The sequence below is a fragment of the Podarcis erhardii genome (assembly GCF_964252035.2).
Source record: "Podarcis erhardii genome assembly, chromosome: 3".
NCBI lineage: Eukaryota > Metazoa > Chordata > Lepidosauria > Squamata > Lacertidae > Podarcis > Podarcis erhardii.
The window spans coordinates 51,370,720-51,395,215 of NC_138507.1; the positions used below are offsets into that span (position 1 = coordinate 51,370,720).

Consider the following 24,496-nt stretch of genomic DNA (forward strand, 5'->3'; position numbering starts at 1 on the left):
AACTGAAGTTTCCAAACTGTCTTAAGAGGCTGCCCCATGTATAATGCATTGCAGTAATCTTAACCCAGAGGGTGCCAGAGCAAATGGTTTGTGGATCAAAGCCATTATCTGGCAAAGTGAAAAGAAAATGCTCGGGAATCTTTAAAAAAATTATTGGAGCCGTGCATCTTTGCTTACACAGAAAGAATAGTGGCTAGCATAACTTTTTGTTTTCTTAAAGTGATACTCCAATATATGCCTACTGTGTATAGATGCAGGAAGAACTTGGGTCTGGCTTTTTCCTTTAATTGACCTGGCCTCAGACAAAACAGGTTTTTTTAAGTGCTTACTATTGAATTAAAAAAGCATGTTGTCAGGGCTGCCCGAGGTCCCAGCTCACAAAGGACCAACGCCAGGTCATTGTTATATGCAAAAGTCTTTATTGAAGTTCAGTTTCTATTTCAAAGCCGTGGCGCGCAGCTCTACGTCTTAAACTCTAGACCGCCGAAGCTCCGTCTGAATCTCCTCCCCCCAGACACCAGTTTAAGACTCTAGCCTTGCTCCACCTCTTCCTTCGCTCCTTTCTCCTCTGGGTCCGCCTGTCCGCTGGGGTCTCGCCCTTTCTGGACTCTTCTGATGCTGAGTCCCCTGAGTCATCCCCCACCCTCCGGCGGGCTTTAGGACCTGGTTCCCCCTCCGGGCTACCTGCTGTGCCGCGCGTCTGTACATTTGAACTTGGCGCGCGCGCCCAGCCGGCAACCTTCCTCCTGACCGTTCCCTCGCTCTCCGATGGAGGCGTGGTCAGCCCTAACTCATCTTCTCTCCCTCCTGGAGGAGACGCTGGCCCTGACACCTGAGATTCTTCCCCCCCACTACACTCTGGTGGGGAAGCTGGTCCTGATCTCCAGCAGCTGCTCTGGGAATCCCCGCTGGCCCCTTGCTTCTGGTGCGTCCCCCCTGGAACCCCCCTTGCCCTGGCCATCGGCGCCCCCCTCTGGGAATCTTCTGATTCGCTGGAAAGGCTCATGGAATCTCTCGGGCCACTGTCATCTTCTCCCATGCTGCCCTCAGATTCTTCCCCTTCGCTCTCCATTCCCTCTCCTCCCTGTGCCTCTGCTCCTGAGCCCCTGACACATGTGGACCAGATTTCTTGTATACCCAGATGTCTTCCATTTACTTAATGTCATCCATCCCATTTATGTCAGTGGTAGGGATGCCAATGTGAATCATTCACTTTATCCCTGTGGTACATAAAAAACAGTTTTTTATGCATATAAAAACCTGTATTTTGTGAGCTCTTGATGCCTTTTGTTTTCAAAATATGCTGGCAAAAGATGTATATTTGTCTTTAAAACCTAGATACAACCAATATTCACCCATATTTCAAAAAGAACTTGTTAATCTCCCCATTTAAGCATTCAGCATCACAAAGGGATTTTACCAGATTTTAAAACTTTAATCAAAAGTGCTACTCTAGGCTATACTTTTAAGTATAGACTCTACAGGTATTTTGCTCAGTTCAGCTATTGTAAACTTGAGGCACTTCTCATAGAGGTGGTGGGATGGCTTTTCAACTCTTGGTTCATTTCCTCTTGCGTTGAGTCTATCCACCCTAACAAATGTCCCAAATGGCATAGAAATTTCTGGGCAGTGGGTATGTTTTCCCTTTTAGTTGAGGCAGTTATAGGCATATCAATGGGGCTTTCACTTCCTAAATTTTTCACTCAAAGCTTGTCAACATGTTGGAACTTTTTACAGGTTGACTAGTTCTTTATAACGTAACAGTTGGCTGTGCTGTTGTATATAATGGCAAGCATTATTTGGAAAATTATGAGGCTTTTCTGGGCACCAGAGTATTAGGCCAGTCTCTTCTTTCAGATGTCGCTGAAGGAGTGTCACTAAAGGAAAAGAGGAGGAAATACATAACGAATCCATAAACTGTAGAGTGAGTAACTATAGCTAGTGCTATTTGTAGAAGGCCATTAGGTTAAAACATGTCAAACATGTTTTACGTCCTGATCATGAAGACCTTGTGTGATGGGATAGTGAGCTGCTTGTGCGTAAAAGCTTGATCCCTCTGGGGTTTGGCTGGTCATCCAAACCGATGCACTAACGGAGCCCCCAAAGCATGACTCCGTCAGTCGCTGGTAGTATCTGACAGTGGGCGTCTACGGAATTTACGCCAACATAAAAGCTCTTTGACAGACATGCGCTTTCGAGACTCTCTGCGTGACAGTTTCCGGCGAAGGGTGGGCGTTCCCAACGGGGGTCCCGTTACCTCTCCACTACTCTCACTGGAAGCATCCCAGAGCCTCCCCTCCGCTGTGACTCCTGCACTCCCCCTGCTGGTTCCCTCTTCTACTGCAGATTCTCTCCTATTCTCCTGTAGCCTGTCCACCACCTGTCTCTCCGATGGCAGTTCCCTGACATCCACCTCCCCCCCAGGGCCCCCTTCACCCCCTCCCGCCTCCTCTCCCACTGGCGGTGAGGGCGGAAAGCCCCTGAAGGAACTCTCCTCGTCGTCCGAGGATTCTAACACTTCCGGCCACGGCGTACCGTCTCTCTCCCCGTCTTCCTCTTCTTCGTCGGAGTCGGCTTCTTCACCCACCCCTGACTCTGGGAACCCTTCAAACTCTCCTTCCTCATCGGTGGTCCCAAAGTGTTCCCTTCTAAATCGAGCCACGGGTTGCGGTTTTCTTGGGAAACGCTGATGAAATGTTTCTATTAAAATCTCGTCATTGACTACCTCTGCTGGTACCCAAGTGTTTTCCGACTCTGCTTCCCCCTCCCATTCTACCAGATATTCCACCTGATTTCCCTTCCACCTGGAATCAATGATTCCTGCCACGTTCATGTCGCGCTCTCTCTCTTCTATCACGGGCGTTTGGGTGGCCTCTCTCTCACGCTCCCCCCACTCGCGTCCCTCTCGGTACGGCGACAGTAATGACCTGTGAAATACTGGGTGTAATTTCATGTGACTGGGCAGCCTGAGTTTGAATGCCACTGGGTTGACCTGCTGTATGACCTCAAAGGGTCCCAATCTTTTGGGCCTCAATTTCTTACTCCCGCCCTTGAACGGTAGCCCTTGGGTGGACAACCACACCCGGTCCCCCACCCTTATAGTTTCACCTTCCCTCCTATTTCTGTCTGCTTGCTTCTTATATTCTTCCTTGGCTTTCTCTAAGTTAAGTTGAAGCTGACGGTGGATCGCCTCCATCTCTTCAAAAAAATATTCCGCCGCCGGCACGCTCCACCTCTCCCCTCCCTCTCCTGGGAATGCCCGGGGGTGACACCCATAATTTGCCAGGAAGGGACTCATCCCTGTGGACACGTTCTCCGCGTTGTTGTAGGCAAATTCTGCTAGAGGTAACTTATCCACCCAATCATTTTCTCTGTCCTTTACATAACACCTCAAGTATTGTTGTAAAACCCCATTTGCCCTTTCCGCTTGCCCATTGGTTTCTGGGTGCCGGGCAGTTGAGAAATTGAGTTCTACGTGCAGTAAGCTCATAAGTTTCCTCCAGAACCTGGAAGTAAATTGTTTCCCTCTGTCGCTGACCACCCTCAAGGGGGCGCCATGCAACTTGAAAATATGTTCTACAAACAACTTGGCGGTTTCCTCCGCTGTGACTGCATGTGAACAAGCTATAAAATGACACATCTTGGTTAATTGATCTACCACCACCATGACAGCTGTTTTGCCTTTGGATTTTGGCAGGTCCGTCATAAAATCTATGGATACTGCCTCCCATGGCCTTTCAGGCGTGGGTAAGGGTTGTAATAGCCCCGCTGGCGCCACCCTCTCTCCTTTCGCTCGCTGGCACCTGTCGCAACCCCTGACATATTCCCGTACGTCCTCCCTCACCTTGGGCCACCAAAACTCCCTGGTAACCAACCACATGGTTTTGTGCTGTCCAAAATGTCCCGCTGTGGGGCTGTCATGCAACTGCTTGAGTACTCTGCCCCTCAGTTCCCCGTCGGGTATGTACAGTGCCCCTTTGTAATACAACGCCCCGTTCTTTTCTTCGAACCCCCCTGTGTTCTCCTCTGTCCTCCGGAGCTCTCTGAGTTTCTCTTGGGCGTATTCATCGTTCTCCGTACCCTCTATCAGTTCCCTCTGCCCCACCAATGCCGCCCCACACACCCAGCGGTCTTCAGGGATTACATGCCTTGCCTCAGGCGCTCCCTCCCCCTCTAAGTACTCAGGTTTCCTGGAAAGAGCGTCCGCCCTCACGTTCTCGGAGCCGGGCACGTAACGAATCTCAAAGTGGAATTTGGAGAACTCCTGGGCCCATCTCACTTGTCTCTGGTTCAGCACTCGGGCTGTTCTCCAGTATTCCAGATTTTTGTGGTCAGTTCGGACTTGAACCTTGTGCTGCGCCCCAATCAGCAAGTGCCGCCATTTCCGGAATGCTTCATGAATGGCGAGCAGTTCTCGGTCGTACACTGTGTAGTTCCTCTCTGATTTGTTCAACTTCCGCGAGAAGAATGCACACGGTCTCCATTCAGACGTATCTTTTCCCGGCTGGAGAAGAACGGCCCCCACCGCTCGGTCTGACGCGTCAGTCTCCACTCTCATTGGTTGTTGTAGATCCACGTGCAAGAGTTGCTCTTCCGACGCAAACGCCTGCTTTAAGCGTTCGAACGCTTGTTGCGCTTCTCCCGTCCAAACAAATTTCTTTTTGCTACTAAGACAATCCGTGATGGGCGCTGTTAAATGGGCAAAGTTTTTGATGAACTTCCTATAGAAGTTTCCGAAGCCCAGGAACCTTTGCACGTCCTTCTTGGTCTTTGGTGTTTTCCATTCCAGTACCGCTTGAACCTTGCTGGGATCCATGGCCAATCCCTTGTCAGACAACCGGTACCCCAGGAATTCCACCTCCTTGGTATGAAACTGACACTTCTCCAGTTTCACCCACAGCCGGTTTTCTCGCAGCTTGCTCAGTACCTCTCTTACATCTCGCACATGCTGCTCCTCATTGTCTGAGTACACCAGAACGTCATCTAAGAACGCTACGCAGTTCTTGTAGAGCAGTGGCCCCAGGACGTGATTCATGAATGATTGAAAACAGGCGGAGCCCCCTTGTAATCCGAAAGGCATAACGGTGTACTCAAAGGCCCCCAAGGGGGTGAACATAGTGGTCTTCCACTCATCCCCCTTTCTCACACGTATCAAGTTATATGCCCCCCTAAGGTCCAGCTTGGTAAAAATTTTCCCTTTTCTCACCCGTGTTAGAATGTCATCAATTCTGGGCATAGGGAAAGTCACTGGTTCTGACACTGCATTTAGGGCCCTGAAATCACATACAAGCCTGGGCTTGCCTGTGTTTTTTTTGTCCACAAAGAACACTGGGCTGCCCCCCACCGCTCGTGACTCTCTGATGAAACCTCGCTTGAGATTCTTGTCAATGAACTCCCTTAACTCCTGCATCTCACTGTCTGACATTGCATACAGCTTGCCCACTGGCAATTGTGCTCCTGGGAGTAAGGTAATTTGACAATCAAAGGGTCTGTGCGGGGGCAGTTTATCTGCTTCTTTTTCGCTGAATACGTCAAGCAAGTCAGCGTATTGTGGTGGCACCCTCCCTTTGTCCATCACTTCCATCCCTGCTAGAGTGCCCCTGGCGCCTGCCTGAGCCTCTCCCTCCTTGCAGTGTTCTAGGCAATGTGCTGATCCAAAGGAAACCACTCTCTGATGCCAGCCTACTAGCGGATCGTGTAGCGCCAGCCAGCTCATACCCAAGATAATAGGAGCTCCTCCCAAGGTGGCTACGTTAAACGCTATCAGTTCGGTGTGTCGTGCCACCCTCATTATCATTGGTACAGTCTGTTGGCTCACTTCTCCTCCCAACAGCTCCCTCCCATCAATCGTGGTAACCTGCAAAGGCTTACTCAATGGGATAGTCTGTATTTGGTGTGCAGCTGCAAACTCTTTGCTCATGAAATTACATGAGCTACCTGAATCCAATAGCGCCTTTATCTTCAGTGGGTGTCCGTTTGCCAGTTCCAGCAACACCTCTATCACAAGCGCTGGTCTTGGAGGTTCCGGCGTGGGCACATTCATTACTCCCTGGCCTGGCTGCTGTGCCCTGATGTTGGCAACCAGGCGTTGGCTTTTACTGGCTCCGTGATTTCTTCTTCCTCCTTCCCCCCAACAGTTCCCGCCATCCCTTGCCATTCCTTCCTTTGCGGACAGACTCTGGCAAAGTGACCTGGCTGTTGGCAGAGATAGCATCTCTTGCCGCTCTTTCCCTCCTTCTTCCGCCCTTCACTGGTGTTTGAAACTGCGCGCGCGCGCGCTGTTCCAAGTTCCATCGGCTCTGCTGGCGGGAAAGGCTGCTCCGGAATCTCTGGAATGCGGAAGTCCTTCCAACGTTCCCCCTTTCCTTCCCGCTTTTCCATAGCTCTAGCTTCCTGGCGTGCGCCAATGGACAGCGCTGATTTAGTCAGCTGATCCATAGACTCCGCCCTAGGCGCCCGGGAAAGTTCATCTTTCACTGCCGGAGAGAGACCTTCTTCAAACAGCATTTGAATAGGTTCACTAGCAAGGTCCCACCCAAGTCTATGAATCAGCATGGTGAACTCAGTCCAGTACTCACGTACAGATCGGCTCCCCTGTTTACACGCCATTAACTGCCTGCGCACCACTCCCTGCTCGATCTCGCTGGAAAACATCAAGTCCATGGCGCGGAAAAACTTCATTGTGTCCTTTAAGATTTCATTATTGGCTGCCATCAGGGGCCGAACCCAGTCCCTCGCCCCTCCCTCTAGATGGCCAATCACGTACGCCACTCTAGAGTTCTCGTCGGGGAAGTCATCAAACAGTAGATTGAGAGCATATTGCATCTCTGTCCTAAAGGCTTGATAGTTCCGGGGATCCCCCCCAAATTTCTGCACCAGTCCAGGCACCCGTCTGGCAAGTGGGGTGGTTTTCCCCTTATCTGCATCTTGAGCCCTCCTCTCCTCGAGCCTCGCCGTTTGCAGTGCCAGCTGGACCTCCAACGCCCTGTACCTTTGTTCCAGGCTTGGATCTGCGCCAGCTCCCGCTCCTGCTCCTCCGGTTCCGGATGGTTCGCTCATGATGCCTTCTGCTTGCACAAGCTGCTTTCAAAGACTGTCAGATTGCTGTGATGGGATAGTGAGCTGCTTGTGCGTAAAAGCTTGATCCCTCTGGGGTTTGGCTGGTCATCCAAACCGATGCACTAACGGAGCCCCCAAAGCATGACTCCGTCAGTCGCTGGTAGTATCTGACAGTGGGCGTCTACGGAATTTACGCCAACATAAAAGCTCTTTGACAGACATGCGCTTTCGAGACTCTCTGCGTGACAGTTTCCGGCGAAGGGTGGGCGTTCCCAACGGGGGTCCCGTTACCTCTCCACTACTCTCACTGGAAGCATCCCAGAGCCTCCCCTCCGCTGTGACTCCTGCACTCCCCCTGCTGGTTCCCTCTTCTACTGCAGATTCTCTCCTATTCTCCTGTAGCCTGTCCACCACCTGTCTCTCCGATGGCAGTTCCCTGACACCTTGATTTGGACATAAGCTTGTTACAAAACTGGTTTTTGAATACATGTGCTTGGGATCACAGCGTATCTTTACTAACTATCTTGGCTTCTAGCAATGTACTGATGCATCAGCTTACTAAAATAAACATACGATTATCTCAGTAAAGTTTTTCAATGGGAGATTTTATTTAATGAAGGAAAGCGGGTTCTCCTTCGTTAATGAACCCACAGAATCGGAGGGGAGAGTCAGGTCAAAAAGTCATATTAAAGTTGTTCAAAAATTCACATTGAAACACACAAACCAACAATGACATCAGTTCTAAATACACTTTCCCAGGAACATATCTGACCCAAAGAATCATGATAACCCTACAGCAGGTCTAGCTAACCTGTGACCCTCCAGGTGTTGTTGGACTACAACACCCAGCAGCCTCAGCCAGCATGGTCACTCCAGATGCCAGCATCCGTGTCCACTGGCCATGCTGGGTGGGGCTGATGGGAATTGTAGTCCAACAACATCTGGAGGGTCACAGGTCGGTCAGCCCTGCTCTTTAGGAATGGACCACATTAATTCAGTGTTCCTAAGCATCAGTAAATGCTGATAGTAGATGTAGTAGTAGAATTAGTAATTTTTCTTATTATTTTCCATGTTATTTTTAGATTGTTGAGATGGACAAAGGAAATTTGCCCCTATTCTAAATTTCCTTGTTTTTTGTTTGTTTTGTTTTTTGTGGCTCTTGCAGAACTCGATCAGGCACAACTTGTCTCTTCATAGTCGATTCATCAGGGTACAGAATGAAGGAACTGGGAAAAGTTCGTGGTGGATGATCAACCCTGACGGTGGGAAAGGTGGGAAAGCGCCACGGAGACGTGCTGTTTCGATGGATAACAGCAACAAGTACACCAAGAGCCGAGGACGAGCAGCTAAGAAGAAGGCAGCACTACAAGCTGCACAGGAAACAAGCGAAGACAGCCCCTCCCAGCTCTCCAAGTGGCCAGGTAGCCCAACTTCACGCAGCAGCGATGAGCTAGACGCCTGGACAGATTTCCGGTCTCGTACAAATTCAAATGCCAGTACAATAAGTGGCCGCTTGTCACCAATACTGGCCAGCACTGAGCTAGATGAGGTTCAGGATGATGATGCTCCACTTTCCCCTATGCTGTATAGTAGTCCACCCAGCATGTCTCCCTCAGTAAATAAACCTGGCAATGTTGAGCTGCCAAGGTTGACTGATATGGCGGGCACCATGAACTTGAACGATGGTCTGACAGACAATCTTATGGATGATCTTTTGGACAATATAACCCTCCCCTCTTCCCAGCAGTCGCCCACAGGGGGACTCATGCAAAGAAGCTCAAGTTTTCCATACGGCTCCAAAGGTTCAGGTCTTGGTTCACCATCGAGTAGTTTCAACAACGCTGTGTTTGGACCATCATCACTGAATTCCCTCCGTCAGTCTCCCATGCAAACCATCCAAGAGAACAAGCAAGCTACATTTTCTTCCATTTCGCATTACAATAACCAAACACTGCAGGATCTGCTGGCTTCGGATTCGCATAGCCACAGCGATGTCATGATGACCCAGTCTGATCCACTCATGTCACAAGCTAGCACAGCTGTGTCTGCCCATAACGTACGCAGGAATATTATGCTCCGGAATGATCCCATGATGTCGTTTGCTGCCCAGCCAAGTCAGGGGAGTTTGGTCAACCAGAATCTGCTCCACCACCAGCACCAGTCCCAGAATTCCTCTCTCGGTGGCAGTCGTGCCTTGTCGAATTCCGTCGGTACTATGGGCTTAAGTGACACAAGCAACGTTGGGTCGACAAAACACCAGCAACAGTCACCTGCCAACCAGTCTATGCAATCGCTTTCTGACTCACTCTCAGGCTCTTCTTTGTACTCCAGCAGTGTGAGCCTTCCAGTCATGGGGCATGATAAATTCCCCAGTGATTTGGACCTGGATATTTTCAACGGGAGCTTGGAATGTGATATGGAGTCCATTATCCGCAGCGAACTCATGGATGCAGATGGGTTGGATTTTAACTTTGATTCCCTCATCTCAGCCCAGAATGTTGTCACTCTGAATGTGGGAAACTTCACTGGTGCTAAGCAAGCTTCGTCACAGAGTTGGGTTCCAGGCTAAAGGATTTATGCAAAGAGGGGGAAATGGGCAAAGCAGGTTAGCGATGTTTAGTCCGTTGTCATTTATTAGATCTCATTAGGCGGTGCCCTTACCATATGCACATATGGTTTATGTAAAGTACAGCCTTTTACAACAAACTCCATAAACCAAAGTGGGGTGCTGATGAGTAGCAATGCTGTGTATTCCAGTTATGTGCTTACCATAGCTGTGACTAAAAGCTGGTTCAGGTTTACTCTCCTACAAGGTGATCACTATAGGCACATCTTATTAACAGATGTACAGTGATATTCTTCTTCTACACATGATCAGCTCCCAAGTGTATGATGCTGGTGGTGGGGACCATAGTCTGTTGAGAGAGGATTCTGACACAGAGGCATTTTGAACCTCTGAACCTATAGTTCCTCTCATATAGCTCATAATGACAATGCAGCAACACATCCTCAGATAGTAAAACTATTCTGTTTAGTGATGGTTTGATACATGTTGCATCTGCTGTCCATTATATTCTCTCCCCCCGCCCTGTTCCGCTCCCACCAGAATAACTGTACCACATAGAGTTGTGTGAATTGGCACACAAGTTACTTTCTTATATGTTTTGTTTTTCTCACTAGTCAGTTTGCCCTGAATTGCACATGGTGAGAAAAATGAATGGTATCATCAACAAAACAGGCAATAGAGAAAGCTACATGTTCCTTTCGTAATGTGGATTATAGTTAATGATCAAATAATTAAAGGCCTAAATTTTTCAGGATGATGAACAGCAACAATCTCATGGTAGCTTGTTTGTGTTGTTGCAGATCTGCTTCCACATTCTCTCATGCCACCTGTAGCACAACAGAGAAATTCTGAACAATTGACACTTGAAAGCCACAACAGAAGATGGTACAAGGGAGTGAAGCAGCTTTTTGAGAATTTATGTGTGTTAAAATAATCTCCCTCAAAGGCATTTACTGCCCACAAAATAAAAAAAATGAGTATCCTGTGAAAGTGACATCCATTGTGTCCAATGTTAACTCTATTTAGTCTGAAATAATAGAGAATGTTTTTCAGAAAGAGATACCTTCAAAAACAGGACCTTTGAGGGCCAAAGTAGACATGTTGAAGGCTGATAATTAGGATCTCCCACAGTTTTGAAAAAGAAAATTGAAAGCAGGACCCTGAATTGGATCAGGGCCTTGGCCACAGGAGAAAAATAATCCTTTCCCTCTGTGCCATTTCCCCAAATAAAATCATACACATTCCCTCCATAGAGTCCTTTGGTACATGCAGAAGGCTTGGGGAGAGGTAGAGTCTTATATTATTTGCATTGGGTTTGGGGAAGTTATGCTCGGCAAGGCGTCTCTTCCAATGCTCTGAAGAGACTCTCACTGTGTATTACCTTCTGCATATGCAGCACAAACGAGAGTTTGGGGGAGGTGATCTATATACGATTGGGCATCCAGCTTAGCAGAGGTCTGAGGACACTTGCCTCTGGCAAGCAGGTGAGTGGATCTGTGGATGCCTGGCATAATGCAACGTAATATAATGTAATACAATAATGGGCCATCAGTTGAGATTTTTCTGTCTGCCTTTTAAAGGCCATTATGCTATTCATGTGATTCAGCAAGGATAATTGGAAACTAGCTGTTCCTACAGATGCCAAAATTATGGGATACCACACTCTCACAAGATGACAGCATTGCTTGGTATTTTTAGAACACACAGAGCAGCATCAGGTGGACTTCCTGGCACATTGCTTCTTGTATCAATAGTGTTAGGAAGTGCAGAGAGTGACTTTTTTCCAGTTGCTTTTTCTTCTTTCTATGAATGAATGTTTCCGTGAGCACTACATTCTGTTTAGCTTTAGATCCCGAATTCCTCTTACCCAGTATGCTTGGAATCTGCAAGGTTTTTTATTATGTATAATTTGCCTTTTCATAGTAATCGGGGTTTCTTTCCTGAATCCTGCAGGTCTATTTTAAAAAAACCATAAGGTAAAGGTAAAGGGACCCCTGACCATTAGGTCCAGTCATGACCGACTCTAGGGTTGTGGCACTCATCTCGCTTTATTGGCCGAGGGAGCCAGTGTACAGCTTCTGGGTCATGTGGCCAGCAGGACTAAGCCACTTCTGGTGAACCAGAGCAGCGCACAGAAACACCGTTTACCTTCCCGCCGGAGCGGTACCTATTTATCTACTTGCACTTTGACATGCTTTCAAACTACTAGATTGGCAGGAGCAACAGGAGCTCACCCCGTCACGGGGATTCGAACCGCCAACTTTCTGATCGGCAAGTCCTAGGCTCTACTAGGATTTTCCCTTCAATCTTTAATATCCATCTTTTCTGTGTTATGAATTTGGGTAGTTTGCCATCATCATTCATCTTCACAACATCTGTATAAGGGACATCATGTTCCCAAATTATTGTGGATAGGAAACGAAAGCTGGGAGAGATTGACTTGCCCGAGGGCACCCAGTAGATCTACGACAATGTTGGAATATGAACCCGTACAAGGTTCACCCTACATTTAATCAGGTCACATTGAATTATAGTGGTACCTCAGTTTACGAACTTAATCTGTTCCGGAAGTCTGTTCTTAAACCAAAACCATTCTTAAACCGAGGCGCACTTTCCCTAATGAGGGCTTCCCCCGCCGGTGCCCTTCCACCATTCCGTTCATAGACTGATGTTTTGCGGAGTTCGTAAACTGAATAGTTCATAAACAGGGCTGTTCTTAAACCGAGGTACCACTGTATACCTAAACCATTTATCTTTTAACATCCACTTCACAAATTAACAGTGACTTCTTATGTGCTAGATTGTAAAATATTATTGGAAAATAGATTGTCCTGAATAGGCACCCATTTTTTTAAAAAAAAATCTGAGCCAGAAGAGAGCCATATTGGCTTTGAAAATAAATAAATAAATAAATTATGTGTTGGAACCTGAGTTGTGCAGAGAGGAACAAACTGGATGATCCCACAGGCAGTAGAAAGAAGGTAGTTTTTGCTGATACTCACCCCAGCCTCCTATACCCCCCCCCCAATATCTGCTCTGGGGGGTTAGAGGAGTGCTCCCCCCACCAAGGGAATGAGTGAATGAGTTCTTCTATTAATGCAGGGATAACTGGATCCAACTATCTTACCTTCAGGTCACCAGACACAAATATTGCTGTTTTACCTTAACTTGAAAATTCCTTGTAAGCCTTGGGAGTAATTTGTAACAGGTTGTCGCCCAAAGCATTGTTTTATTTCCTTGCTTGTTTAAACGTATCCTATCAGCTGATGGCAACTCAGATGTTAAAATACAATTCTTGATTCAGACACATCTGTGACCTACAAAGAATAAAGCTGAAATCCTGTTCATGGGTAATGGTATTGTATTAAGTAGGGCTGCTCTGGAGTAGCAGTTAGCAACAATATTATACCTGTACAACATGATCCATAAATTATATATATAGTTAGAGATGTGAAGGCCTGGGAAAAGATGAGGGCATTAACACACACAATTTGCTGGGTTTTTCAGGGCCTTGGCATCTCTAGATAAACCAGCTTAAATCATTTTTGGATCACACAGTGATTATTGTACTTCATTCATTGCTTCACTCCACACATCAATACAGTGGTACCTGGGGTTACATACACTTCAGGTTACAGACTCCGCTAACTCAGAAATATTACCTCGGGTTAAGAACTTTGCTTCAGGATGAGAACAGAAATCATGCTTCATCGGTGCAGCGGCAGCAGGAAGCCCCATTAGCTAAAGTGGTGCTTCAGGTTAAGAACAGTTTCAGGTTAAGAACGGATCTCCGGAACAAATTAACTACTTAACCTGAGGTACCACTGAATTCTTCTTTTTCTAAATGTTTATATTGGATGGAATGTTATGGCTTCCCTGTTGATTAGCTCAAATTCAGGTTCACCAGTGACACATTTACTGTACCTTGCACTTGGGGAAACGTCAGTGCGTCACCTTTCCCATTCTGGAGAAATTTCTAGCACAGCATAATTAACACCTGTGGGAACCCAATGGGTGCAGTAATCTGCATTAGGTAATACTTATGGGCTTCTCTCTTCCCACTTCAGCTGAGGTCAGAGCTTGGGGAATTCAATTCTAAGCTAACAGTGGTGGAATGAGGTTAGACAGTAGCAAATAAAAAGACTTTTCAGTCCAAGCAGTATAAAGGTGGAATAACTAGAATAGTTATTTTAGGGCAAAGCAGACTGGGCTGGAAGGGAGAGGGTGCCACAGTTTGCTATCCACTTTCGTACTTTTTCCGCTTTTGATGGAAAGTTAACTTGATTATAATAGTTCTTTGTTTATTTATTTTTTTAAAATCAACAAAGTTGTCACCTAGCAACATAAAGTGCCACTAATTATAAAGCTCGTTATAAAGCAAAGAAAACACTCTGCAAGCCAGTTCATAAGACCTCAGGCCACGTGCTGCGGACTGGCCATGTGAATCAGCCTTTAACCTGTCTTGATTGACAAAAGTATATTTCTTTTCAAATGAATCTCTATTTATCTTGTTCGCCAACAACCCTTATCTGTTTTACTTTACAAAGTGTTGCAGTGGAGAAAATCTAAACACTAGTTCTTATTACCATTGCTAGGTCTTTTGAGATTCTTAAACTCGGAGACCAGAAAAAAAGAGCTTTGGAGATAAGCAGGTGGTGCCTAGGCAGTGGAGAAGGAACCCTGTTGAGGGATGAGTGGAGCCTTATGGCTCCTTGGGGGAGGCAGGGAGCAGAGCCTGGAAGCAGGAGAAGGACATAGCTCAGGTGGCGATCATCTGCAGCAGAACGTCCCTATTTCAATTCCCAATATCTCTAAGTAGGACTTGGAAAGACCACTGTCGGGAATCTGGGAGAGCCATGGTCAGTCTGTTTAAACATTGCTGAGCCAGATGGACCAATGGTCTGGTTCTGAATAAGACAGCTTGCTGGGACAGGAGTAGAAACTGATAGACATGGGAGTTTGCTTATCTTAAGATCCAAGCCAATGCTTTTCAGTGGAATCCATTCCCCATCCAGTTGCCAGTCATGAATGCAACTTGAATTCTCTCCCTCATAAAAGAAGGAACGTTTGCTCAGTGGTGGAGCATGCAAATTATCATGCAGAAGATCCTAGTTCAATCCTTGGCATCTCCTGCAGGTAACGGACTGAGACTCTGGGGAGCTGCTCTGCCAGCCAGAGTAGATAATCCTGGGCGAAATGGACAGTCTCTCCTGGTAGAAGGCAGCTTCCTCTGATCTGTGCTCCATGTGATCAGCCCCCTGACAATTGGCAGAGGAATGTGTGAACTAACCCCACTGAACAGCAGTATGAAATTATACAAAGCAGCTGTCTGCGGTGTTTTATCTGCGGTGCCCCTTGAATTTTGCACAAGTGCAAAATCAAGTGAAGAGAAAACCAGTTTCTCTTCATGCTGGGGCAGGTGAAAAATAAATAAATACCTCATACACCTCATTCACAGGGATCAAATTGTGAGAGAGCATTTTGCCAGTTTTCAGCAATGAGCTGAAAATTGGGGGATTGGTTTGGGGCAGGAAAAGAAAAGGCCCTGCATCTTTTTCTTTGCCTTATGATGTGTGGTATGACAAGCGACAGCTTCTTCCTTTCCTGTTTCCCCACTTTGTCTTTGGGAAAGAGAGACGTGTACTACTTAGCTGGCCCACTAGCAGGTGCATCTGTAGGAGTTGTGTTTGTTGGCTGGCTGACAGCTGCCATATCCTTCACTAAAGAAATTTCTTGGGGACAAGGAAATGGCAGTGGTTGAGTTAGCCACACCTACTCGGGCAAGTAGAACATTACTCCTCCCCCTTAGCCTATGAAGGAGGGAAGCCAGCACTTGCTACACTCTGCGCCTAGGGGGCAGAGACGTTCAGCCTTCTTGCCACCCCAAAACCAATTTCCTTGTTTTCTAGCCATTACCCCAGGCATTTCAGGGAGCCAGAGTCAATGAAGCAATCCAGTTCAGTTAACCAAGTAACAGGGTGAGTTCTTCCATATGTTAACAAGTTTTGACCCTTTGTTCTCGCTGTAGTTCCATCCACTGGGACAGGCCATGTTTTTTCTAAACGAGGTGGGGAACCTATTTCAGCCGGAAGGCTGCATCCCCTTGTGGGCAATTTTCCAGGAGCTGCCTGCCTGTGGATGAGAGGGGTCAGAGACAAAAATGAGACAAAAAAGAAACAATAGTTGTGATTCATACCTCTTTACAGTAGGCTACATTGCAGCCCTGCAAAAGCCAGAGGTTTCTATACCCTTCCACCCCCCCACACACACTTCTCTCTCTAGTTGGGCAAGCAAGAGGCATTGTCACATTTCAGGACACATTCCATTCAGGCAAAAGCAGTCTGGGGGTTCAGAGCAGGACTAGTGAGGGTGCTGGGGGGGGGGGAGTTCCAAGCCGCAGGCAGTCCTGCAGTTGCCAGGGCCCCCAAGGCCTGAGGTTCTCCACCCCTGTACTAAGCATATCTAGCGGGGGGGGGGGGCGGACGGACCAGAATGAGAAAGTAGACAGGGATTCCATACGCTGATGAAATGAGAAATGTTGCATGTGCTGAAATTCCTTCTTCCACACAACTTGATAACGTTGCAGGTGCCCTGTGTTCCCTTTCACCGTACTTGCATCTTAAATCCACACTTTGTGGGGTTGTTGTTTCTTCTTAGCATCCCTCGTTGTTCTTGTTAGGCAGCACACAGGATGGTAATCAGGTCAGCTTTTGTTCTCTTTTGTTCTGATCCAAGAGAACTTCAAATAGAGGCCAGGCAACCAAATGATATCAGTGGAATTTTGTAAATCGGGTACCAAGGATTTATTTATACCTCCTTAACGAGGTAGGAGTTGCAAGGGATTAAGCATCAAAGATTCCCCAAATAACTGGAGACTACGTGACTGATCTGCTGCCCTGGACTAAGCCACATGTGTGCATGAGCCCTAGAAGAATTAGCAGTTGTGTTCACATACTCCGTTGCTCAGGTTGCATTACGAGATTCAAAGGCTGGCTGAGTGTCAGCAAATATCCGTATACCGACCGTTGAGACAGATTTACTAGGCGAGATGCCTGCTAGCCAGCCGAACACTCTGATGCCTATGATCCTAATGTTGACTTTGCAACAAATGGGAAAAAAGTAAATGTATTGATTTATCCAATTGCTTGTTCATAAAATGCTTGACAGTGTCAAGATTAAGGATAAGCTAGTTTTGATTGCCGTAAAACACACAATATTTTTATCATTCTCCAAGCTCCCCTGAACTTCCATGATAGGTGTGGGAGCAGTGCTTTCTCTATAGACATTGGAACTGTGTGAAAAAGCATGATTCCATTATTTTACGTAACGCCCAAAGCTGCTCTGTGTATGCACTCCAGAAAGATGACATAGAAAAGGAGTGACGTTGAGGATATCTCACCTGTCTAGTGCTCTGCATGTGTTTTTGCCATCAACAGTGATAGCATAGCATAACTGCTTTGCATGGTTCTTTATCCCCAGCATCTCCAGAACTGGGAAAGACTGAAAGGAACCCTGGAGATCTGCTGCCAGTCAGCACAAACAACACTGGGCTAGATAGACCTGTGGTCTGAGTTGGCATAAGGTCGTTTTCTGTGTTCCTACAACCCAACATTTTGGATTTCCTTTAAGGTGGAATTGTAATGGAGTGGACTGGGGGTGGACTTGGATTAAATGCCATTCTCTGTAGTGACACACCTTTAAGGTAAAGGGATATGTAGCATAACAAATGCAGGTCTCCACAGGACAATGCTAAACTGTCTAAAAAGCCAATGTTTCCAGTTATCTGCCTCTTTTGACAGTTTGTGGACATTTATTGATGCTGTTTTGTCTTGCTTTTTTCTTCTTCCAGGCCCTTCATCTGACACGAGAGCTAGAGGGGGGGAAAACTTTGCCAAATCAACTGTCAGCAAGGACAGGGATACCGTTTACAGCTTATAACCTTTGTGAACCCTGCATTATTTTCCTAACAAAACAGAGACTGTTAAAGAGCCCCGGAACCAGAGTGATGAACCGCCGTGTCTGGAATTGAACTCATTCTGAAGTATGCAAAATCTTCCTTTTATGGGATGTCCCACCACCAACTTGAGGATATGTTGGTTTAGCCACCACCCTGTTTCAGAACACACTGTGTAGCCTTTACAATAGTTTATTTGTCAATCAGTATATGGGGTTCCAATATGTGTATGGGTTGCAGGATGCTTTCGGTTGGCTTTTATTTTTCAGGGTTTCCCCTACCCCTCTTAAGGTGTGAGTATTCTCCCTCCCCCCCACCCCCGTGAAATGCTTTAAATTGTTCCTTTTCACATGCCGATTCCTCATGAATATGAAATGCAGACTAATATATGCACACTGAAAAGCCGAATGGATTTTGGCTTGAAAATACCAACAGCACTTGAATATTTCAGTCTTTATAGCACCTACCAACTATTTGAATCTGAAAGGTGGTTTATGAGGGGTTTTAATGTTTGCTTGTTATATGGTTTGGGCTTTTATTTTATTTTTTAGTTGGTTGATTCTGATTCAGAACCCTTCCCCCCACCCCCAAAAGTCTTTGCTTAAATTTAAGGGTACTCCTTTCTTTCCTTTCAATACCAAGAGGGTGCATTTTACCTCACAAAATTAGCCACCACCAAGGCTGCATCCTTACCAGTGTTCGAAAGCTATGAGGCGGTGTGGCGGGGAGGGGTAAATTCATAGTGTTTTATGAGTCAATAACTGGCTTGCTATTAGTCAAATCGACTCGGGCCTAGTGCGTAATCCTAGCAGTTCTGCCAAAACAGCTGCAGTGATTGTGATTGTGATTTTGGCCTGCCCAGGCAATTTAGCAACTGGCTGATCTTGAAAATGAGTAAGTGGTCTGCCCTGGTTGCCATCTTGCCAGACAATTAGTCCTTAACAGCCTAGAAGGCAGCAGCTTAATTTCAGATTAAATTTATTAATAATAGTAATAACAACAACAACAAAGACCTAAAATAAAAAGACTATATTGCATGAAAACGAGAGTTTTATGTATATGCATCATCCAGGACTTCGATGATTTATTACATTGGTAATTATTTTTACATCCTCTCCTTGATTATTCTTTCCTTCTTCTGAAGTGTCATCGAGTCTAGGAAGAGAAGCAGAGGGAAAGGCAGGAAGGAGAGACAGGGTGGGGGAATACATACAGATAGCTTTTCATAGGAGCGTAGACTGTAATTGGATAAATTCCATGGAAAAACAAAGTAGTTTTTATATATTTTGCTTTTATGGGTTTCTTTTGTAAATTTATATGGTAATAATGACTGAAAGGTATGGTGCTGTGCAGGTCCTCTCTGTTTGATTACTTTTTATTGATACCTTTTGGGGAAGATAAGGGCAAAGAGGGAAACCCAATGGTACGATTCAATTTTTTTGGGTGGGGCGGGGCAGGAAGTGGTGTGAAGTCACTTTGGGTAGGACAACGTATACAGGATTTCTCCAAAGTGGTATATGAAGAACTTTTCTTGGCATAAAAAAGACATAATGCATATAAATATATAAATATATTTTATTATGTACAGAAACGGATCATTATGCATGAATGTTAGGAGAACAGGCTAGCATTTTAACCCAAAGTTTCAGTGCATGAGTTTCCACTGGCACATGAACCATGTACTTTGTGGTGTGACTCCCTTCAGCCGCCACACTTGTAGGCACCCACAAGCACCCACACACTTATACACACGCACACAGACATCTGTGGGCCCCATATTGCTCCTTCTTTTCCAGCCCTTTGAAGTAATATTGGTGAAATTACAGCTCCTTATACGATGGAAGTTTTGTTTCGTACTGTAGCCTCTTCCTCATGACTGTGCTGCGCTATTCTCTAGATGAACATGTGAACTCCATCATGCAGTTCATAAACTGAATTATGAAAACTCTGTGCTGTCGTGGTTCTAAGTAGCTCATAGAATATAAACTTTCCAGATAGTTAAAAGATTTTTATCATTTTCCAAAAAACGCAAAATAAAAAAAAATACAGGCTATTTTTTTAAGAATTAAGGTGGTATATTTATCAATGGCAGGGTCCAGTTTATCATATTTCTTTAATCAGAAATAACCAATGTGTGTGTTTGTTCTCCACATTGGAAAGGGCTTCCCCGAGAGGAAAACACTGTACAATTGTCATCTGTTCCAGGGGCTTAAGGAAGGTGTCGTTTTCTTTTAGAGAGACTCAGTTACAGGTACCTATTACCAAAGCTAGTTAAGAATTTTTGCTCACATGCCTTCACTGCATAGGAGTATCTGGTACATCATTAAATGTGAATTCAGCTGACAATGACATTTTGGGGTGTTTTGTTGTTTTGTTTTGTGGTGTTCCTCTCCCCCCCCCCAAGTATAGCGATGTGTTTGGTGACTAACAGTTTATTTTATTTGTAAGTTTCTGTCTTTCTTCTCAACAGGAAGTCTGTATAAAAAAACCTGGTACACAGAAAGCTTTATGGTTTCCTCATTTGACTTCTGTTGAATTTCCTTTAATATTTCAGGGAGTTCATTAGAGAAACAGGTATATTCTTTATTTTGCAAGCTCTAATATTAGTAAGGTGATTAATTTACACAAAGAGTAGAAACTGTGTGTGCAATCTGTCCACAACTAAGCCTGTTTCAGTGGAAGAGAGTTAAGCACCTGCCATCATTGGGGACTTTTCAGGGGACTTGAGTAAACATGCATAGAATCAAACTACATGGCCATAATCCTAAGTACACTTATTGGAGATGACACAGCTCAATGGTTGCAATAAGCTTTCCATCCTCATTGTTAAGCTCCCATATGTGTTTATATAATGGCCAAGTGACAGGCTTCCAAGGAAGCCCAAGCACCTGGACCATACGTAGATCAGTGATTCAGCATGTGCTTCACATGCAGAAGGTCCCAGATTCCTGGCATTTCCTTATAGGGTTGGAAAAGACTCTGTGTAAACACTACTGAACTAGATGAACCAATGGCCTGACTCTGCAAAGGCAGCTGCCTATGTTCCTCAACTTTTATACTTTATTGGGGGTATTGCTGGGAGACAATTGTGTCATCCCAAAGTATGTGTAAAGAGCATGCATCATTGAACCAAGGGAGACTTCTGAGTAAACAAAGAGCCTAAATGCAAGCTAGTTAGATTAGGGTACTGAAGCTACAGGCAACTTGCTTCTATTGACAACCATAGGATAGTCACAATGAACACCATCAAGCTATATTTAAGCACTTTGTAGCCTGATTCTATGCATACTTACTCAGAAGTAAGTCTCACTGATAGTACATTGCATTCTGGACTCAGTCATAGGAATGTAAATCTGAAAAGAGCCCACAAAGGTCTATCAGTCAATCCATTTTTTGCCCTCCTCTATAGCTAGTCCCTGAAGCCACTCACAATACACAACTCCAAGTATTTGACTTCTGCTCTCAACTGGAAGGCTAGTCAACAAACCCTTCTCTTCAGACATTGTCCCAACAACTATATTCTAGTTTATAAGCATAAGTAGCCTCTGTGTCTCATCTTTTATCTGGAGACTAGAATGAGCAAAGATTTCTCAAGCTTGCCAGACTATGGCATTTACATGGCTCTAAAGCAGCAGTTATCAACTTGTAGGTCCCCAGATGTTGTTGGACTACAACTCCCATTATCCCTGAGCTCTGGCCTTGCTAGCTAGGGGTGATGGGAGTTGTAGTTCAACAACATCTTAGGGACCCACAGGTTGAGAAAGGCTGCTCTAAAGGAATCCCATGTTAGGGGAAAGCATGATCTGAAAAATCCTCTAGTTAGATCCTAGACCACTTTAGAAGTAACACAAAACCATGGTTTGGTGTTATAAGTTTCAGTGAGTCTCAGGCTCTCACACTGCTACACCCTTCTTCTCTATCTGCAAGATTTAAAGCTTCCATTTTTCCTTTTGAATAAACTGCAATGTCCCATTATATTTCTAGACTCAGGAAATTGATTTTATTGACTGTGGTTAGTCAACAAACCAGAATCCAAAACAATAATTTAATCCTGGTTTGCTTAAACAAGCCACAGTTAGAATAAACCAGTTTTCAGAATTTGGATGTAGCATCATATATATCTATATCTACCCCTCTTTTTAAAAGTGGCTTTTGAAAGTGGAAGCTTTCAGTAATCTTTTTCTTTTGCATGTGAAAGGGATGGGGAAGAATCCAAGCCCGCAGATCATCACAGCTCATTCTCATAGTACTCACTAAACCATGGTTTACTGTTAAACCTGAATGGGGTACTGTGCCAAAAATTCACGTATTTTCTAAATTCAGAGGCTAATATTATTGCTTGGAACCTTTGGCCACCAAACTACATTTTTCAAATGCAAACCTCAACCTACTTACCTTGAAGCAGTCCTGGAGCACCTGCAAGTGATTTGAACTTCCCAGCCATCCACTATCCCAATTATCCATCATCCACTACCTAAGGGTTCAATTGTGAAGATCACTTCAATCCTACAGAGCATTGAAAAGTGGTGCATTCCTGATGAGTTCACCCTTCATGTCCTTAAATGCTATGGTATATGAGCATGATTATCGGTGCACAAGCTGCAGTTGTTATATTGTGTCTGTGGGCAACTTTGCAGGCATTGTTGAATTGTTTATGGGATTATACTTATAAAATACAACAGCTAGGTAACTAGCCCTAGTCACCCTAATTTTTGGAGTTATGAGTGCATTACAAATTGAAATTGTGTCCATTAAATAAGGATTTGGCATAGATGCGTAGGCAGTTTCTTTAACTGTCTACTGAACAGTTCATAGGATTCTGTTTTTAGAACACTTCACATTTATTTTTTGATTTCACTCTTGATGAAATAATTTCTCTAATAATGGGTTATCAGACTGCTGCCTATCATATCACACCGTATTCAAGAACCAAATGTTGGAATGCTGATCTCTTCGAAATGACATCATTGCTTGGCGAACAACCTTCATTCATTAGTTTCTATACATGATGTATATTGGAAATACCAGCAGATGAGGGGGACCAGATACTTTTACTTGCTATGGGGAGGGACTAGGGAGGGAAGGGGGAATGTATTGTACATTTTGGCTTCACGTGTGAAACTTTTTTTAACCAAAAAAAGTTGCATGAATGGACAAAATATGTATACAGTATCTGTAAAACTGTCTTATCTGGGTTATTTCTTTCACTGTCAGACCACATACTTTGGAAGAATATTCCATCCACTGCCTTACTGCATGGCCATCTTTCCTAAGAGGTGCACAATTTTTACTTTTCGTACAAGCTACCTTGCAGTTTCGTTTGAAAGCCAGCACTGTTGCAAACGCAATGGAGACTTTTGTGAAACCAAATGCTGACATGGGTGAATATACTACCTTACTACATAATGATTGGATGTCAGTTTGATTTTGAAATCTTACCCCTTTGCAAATGAAATAGCAGTGCAGAGCTTATCTCCACTTGGTGTTAGTAGATATTGCCTCATGTATTCCATTCTCAATTGTAATCTAGTTTGTAAAAGAAATTGTGACGCATGTAAATAAAGCATAATGGATCTCTATGCTGAAACATACAGACTTGGTTTTGCTTCATTAAGTTGTCTTTGTTGAAGGATCCAAATGGGTAAGGTTTTTTAAAAAAAATAAATCATAGGTTTTTACATTGTATTCAGTTAAGTAACACCCCACAAAATAATAAAAAGGAAGAAAAATTATAATATCCACATAGTCTCCTTTTATCATTCATTTTACAACATAGAGAATCCCTTAATGATATTCAAAGGTCAACTATACACTTTACAATCAATGAAGTATCCCATCTATAATTATACACCTTTGTTCTTACATAATTGATTGATTTTGCCATCATTGCATAATCCCGTATCTTACTATGTTGTTCCTTAATTGTCAGAGTAGTAGCCAATCTCCACAAAGCTGTGAATAAGGTCCTTGCAGCTAGAACAAATAAGTCATTTCCTTGTGTTCTTCCTTCACTGGCCCTTCTAGATAATTTAAAAGAAACATAACTGGAGGTAATGGGACTTTGTATCCCAGAATTCTTTATAAATGTACTATGATCTACCCTCTGCACAATAATTTCATATTTCTATCAGATGTGGGGAAAGTCCCACTTTTCTTTCTGCCATTTATAGCATGTGGAGGAATTGTTTTTACTTAGTTTATTTTAATTGGTGTGATATACCATCTACTCACTATTTTATAGCAGTTTTCTCTTATTCATGAATTCAAAGAAGCCCTGTGTCCATATAACCATAACTTTTCCCACACATCTCTTGGTATATTTCCCCCAAAGTTCTGAGCCCATTTTATCCTTGACTTTTTCTGGCCCCATATTATAGTTCAATAGCAACTGGTAAATTGTTTATCTGCTTTAAATTAGTTTCTCAAATTCAGTCATTTTTCTAATTTGATTAGATATTTTTCTCTGTTCTTGCAGTTTAGAACAGATTCAGAAGTATTCAAAACAGAGAGGATTCCTTCCCACCATCTGTCTCCTAATCTCTAAATATGAACATATATCTGTGCTTATTTAATCCATGAAATCTAAAAATATTGTAATTTTTCCACATTTTAACTTAAAAATATTCTCTTCTATTATGTCTGCATTGGTTCCAGTGAAGAGAATTTAGGATTGTCTTTTCTATTTTTCTATCAACCGCCTATTCTTAACAAATTAGAAAATCATATATATATAAAACACACTGGCACAGCCTTTGGCATCAAAGCCTGAAAAGTTGGGCAGCCCAAGGAAACTTTGCTGAAGGAGTAAAGTATAATTGCTTATGGAAAGTGGGAGGGGAAGCATAGCTCTTTTACTATGTTGCTCTCCAAACAGCTAAGAGGTAGTAGTGCCATCAGGGCAGAGTGAGTCTCCCAAG

General features: G+C 44.5%; 1 protein-coding gene across 3 annotated transcripts in view; it reads left to right on the forward strand.

Moving 5' to 3' along the window:
* FOXO3 (forkhead box O3) overlaps positions 1–23,166 on the forward strand; it is a 118,521-nt gene extending 95,355 nt beyond the window's left edge. The window contains exons 2-4 of one of the 3 annotated variants that reach the window (XR_014155151.1): positions 8,225–9,664; positions 10,426–10,510; positions 17,475–17,587. Coding sequence is in view for 2 of the 3 variants with exons in the window: in XM_081857056.1 (XP_081713182.1) it covers positions 8,225–9,628 (1,404 nt within the window). In the remaining variant the exon portion in view is untranslated. Of the gene's footprint in view, positions 1–8,224; positions 9,665–10,425; positions 10,511–17,474 lie in introns of all 3 variants that reach the window. The other 2 variants (XM_081857056.1, XM_081857057.1) reach the window with 2 other exon arrangements.
* Positions 23,167–24,496: the final 1,330 nt, after the last annotated feature.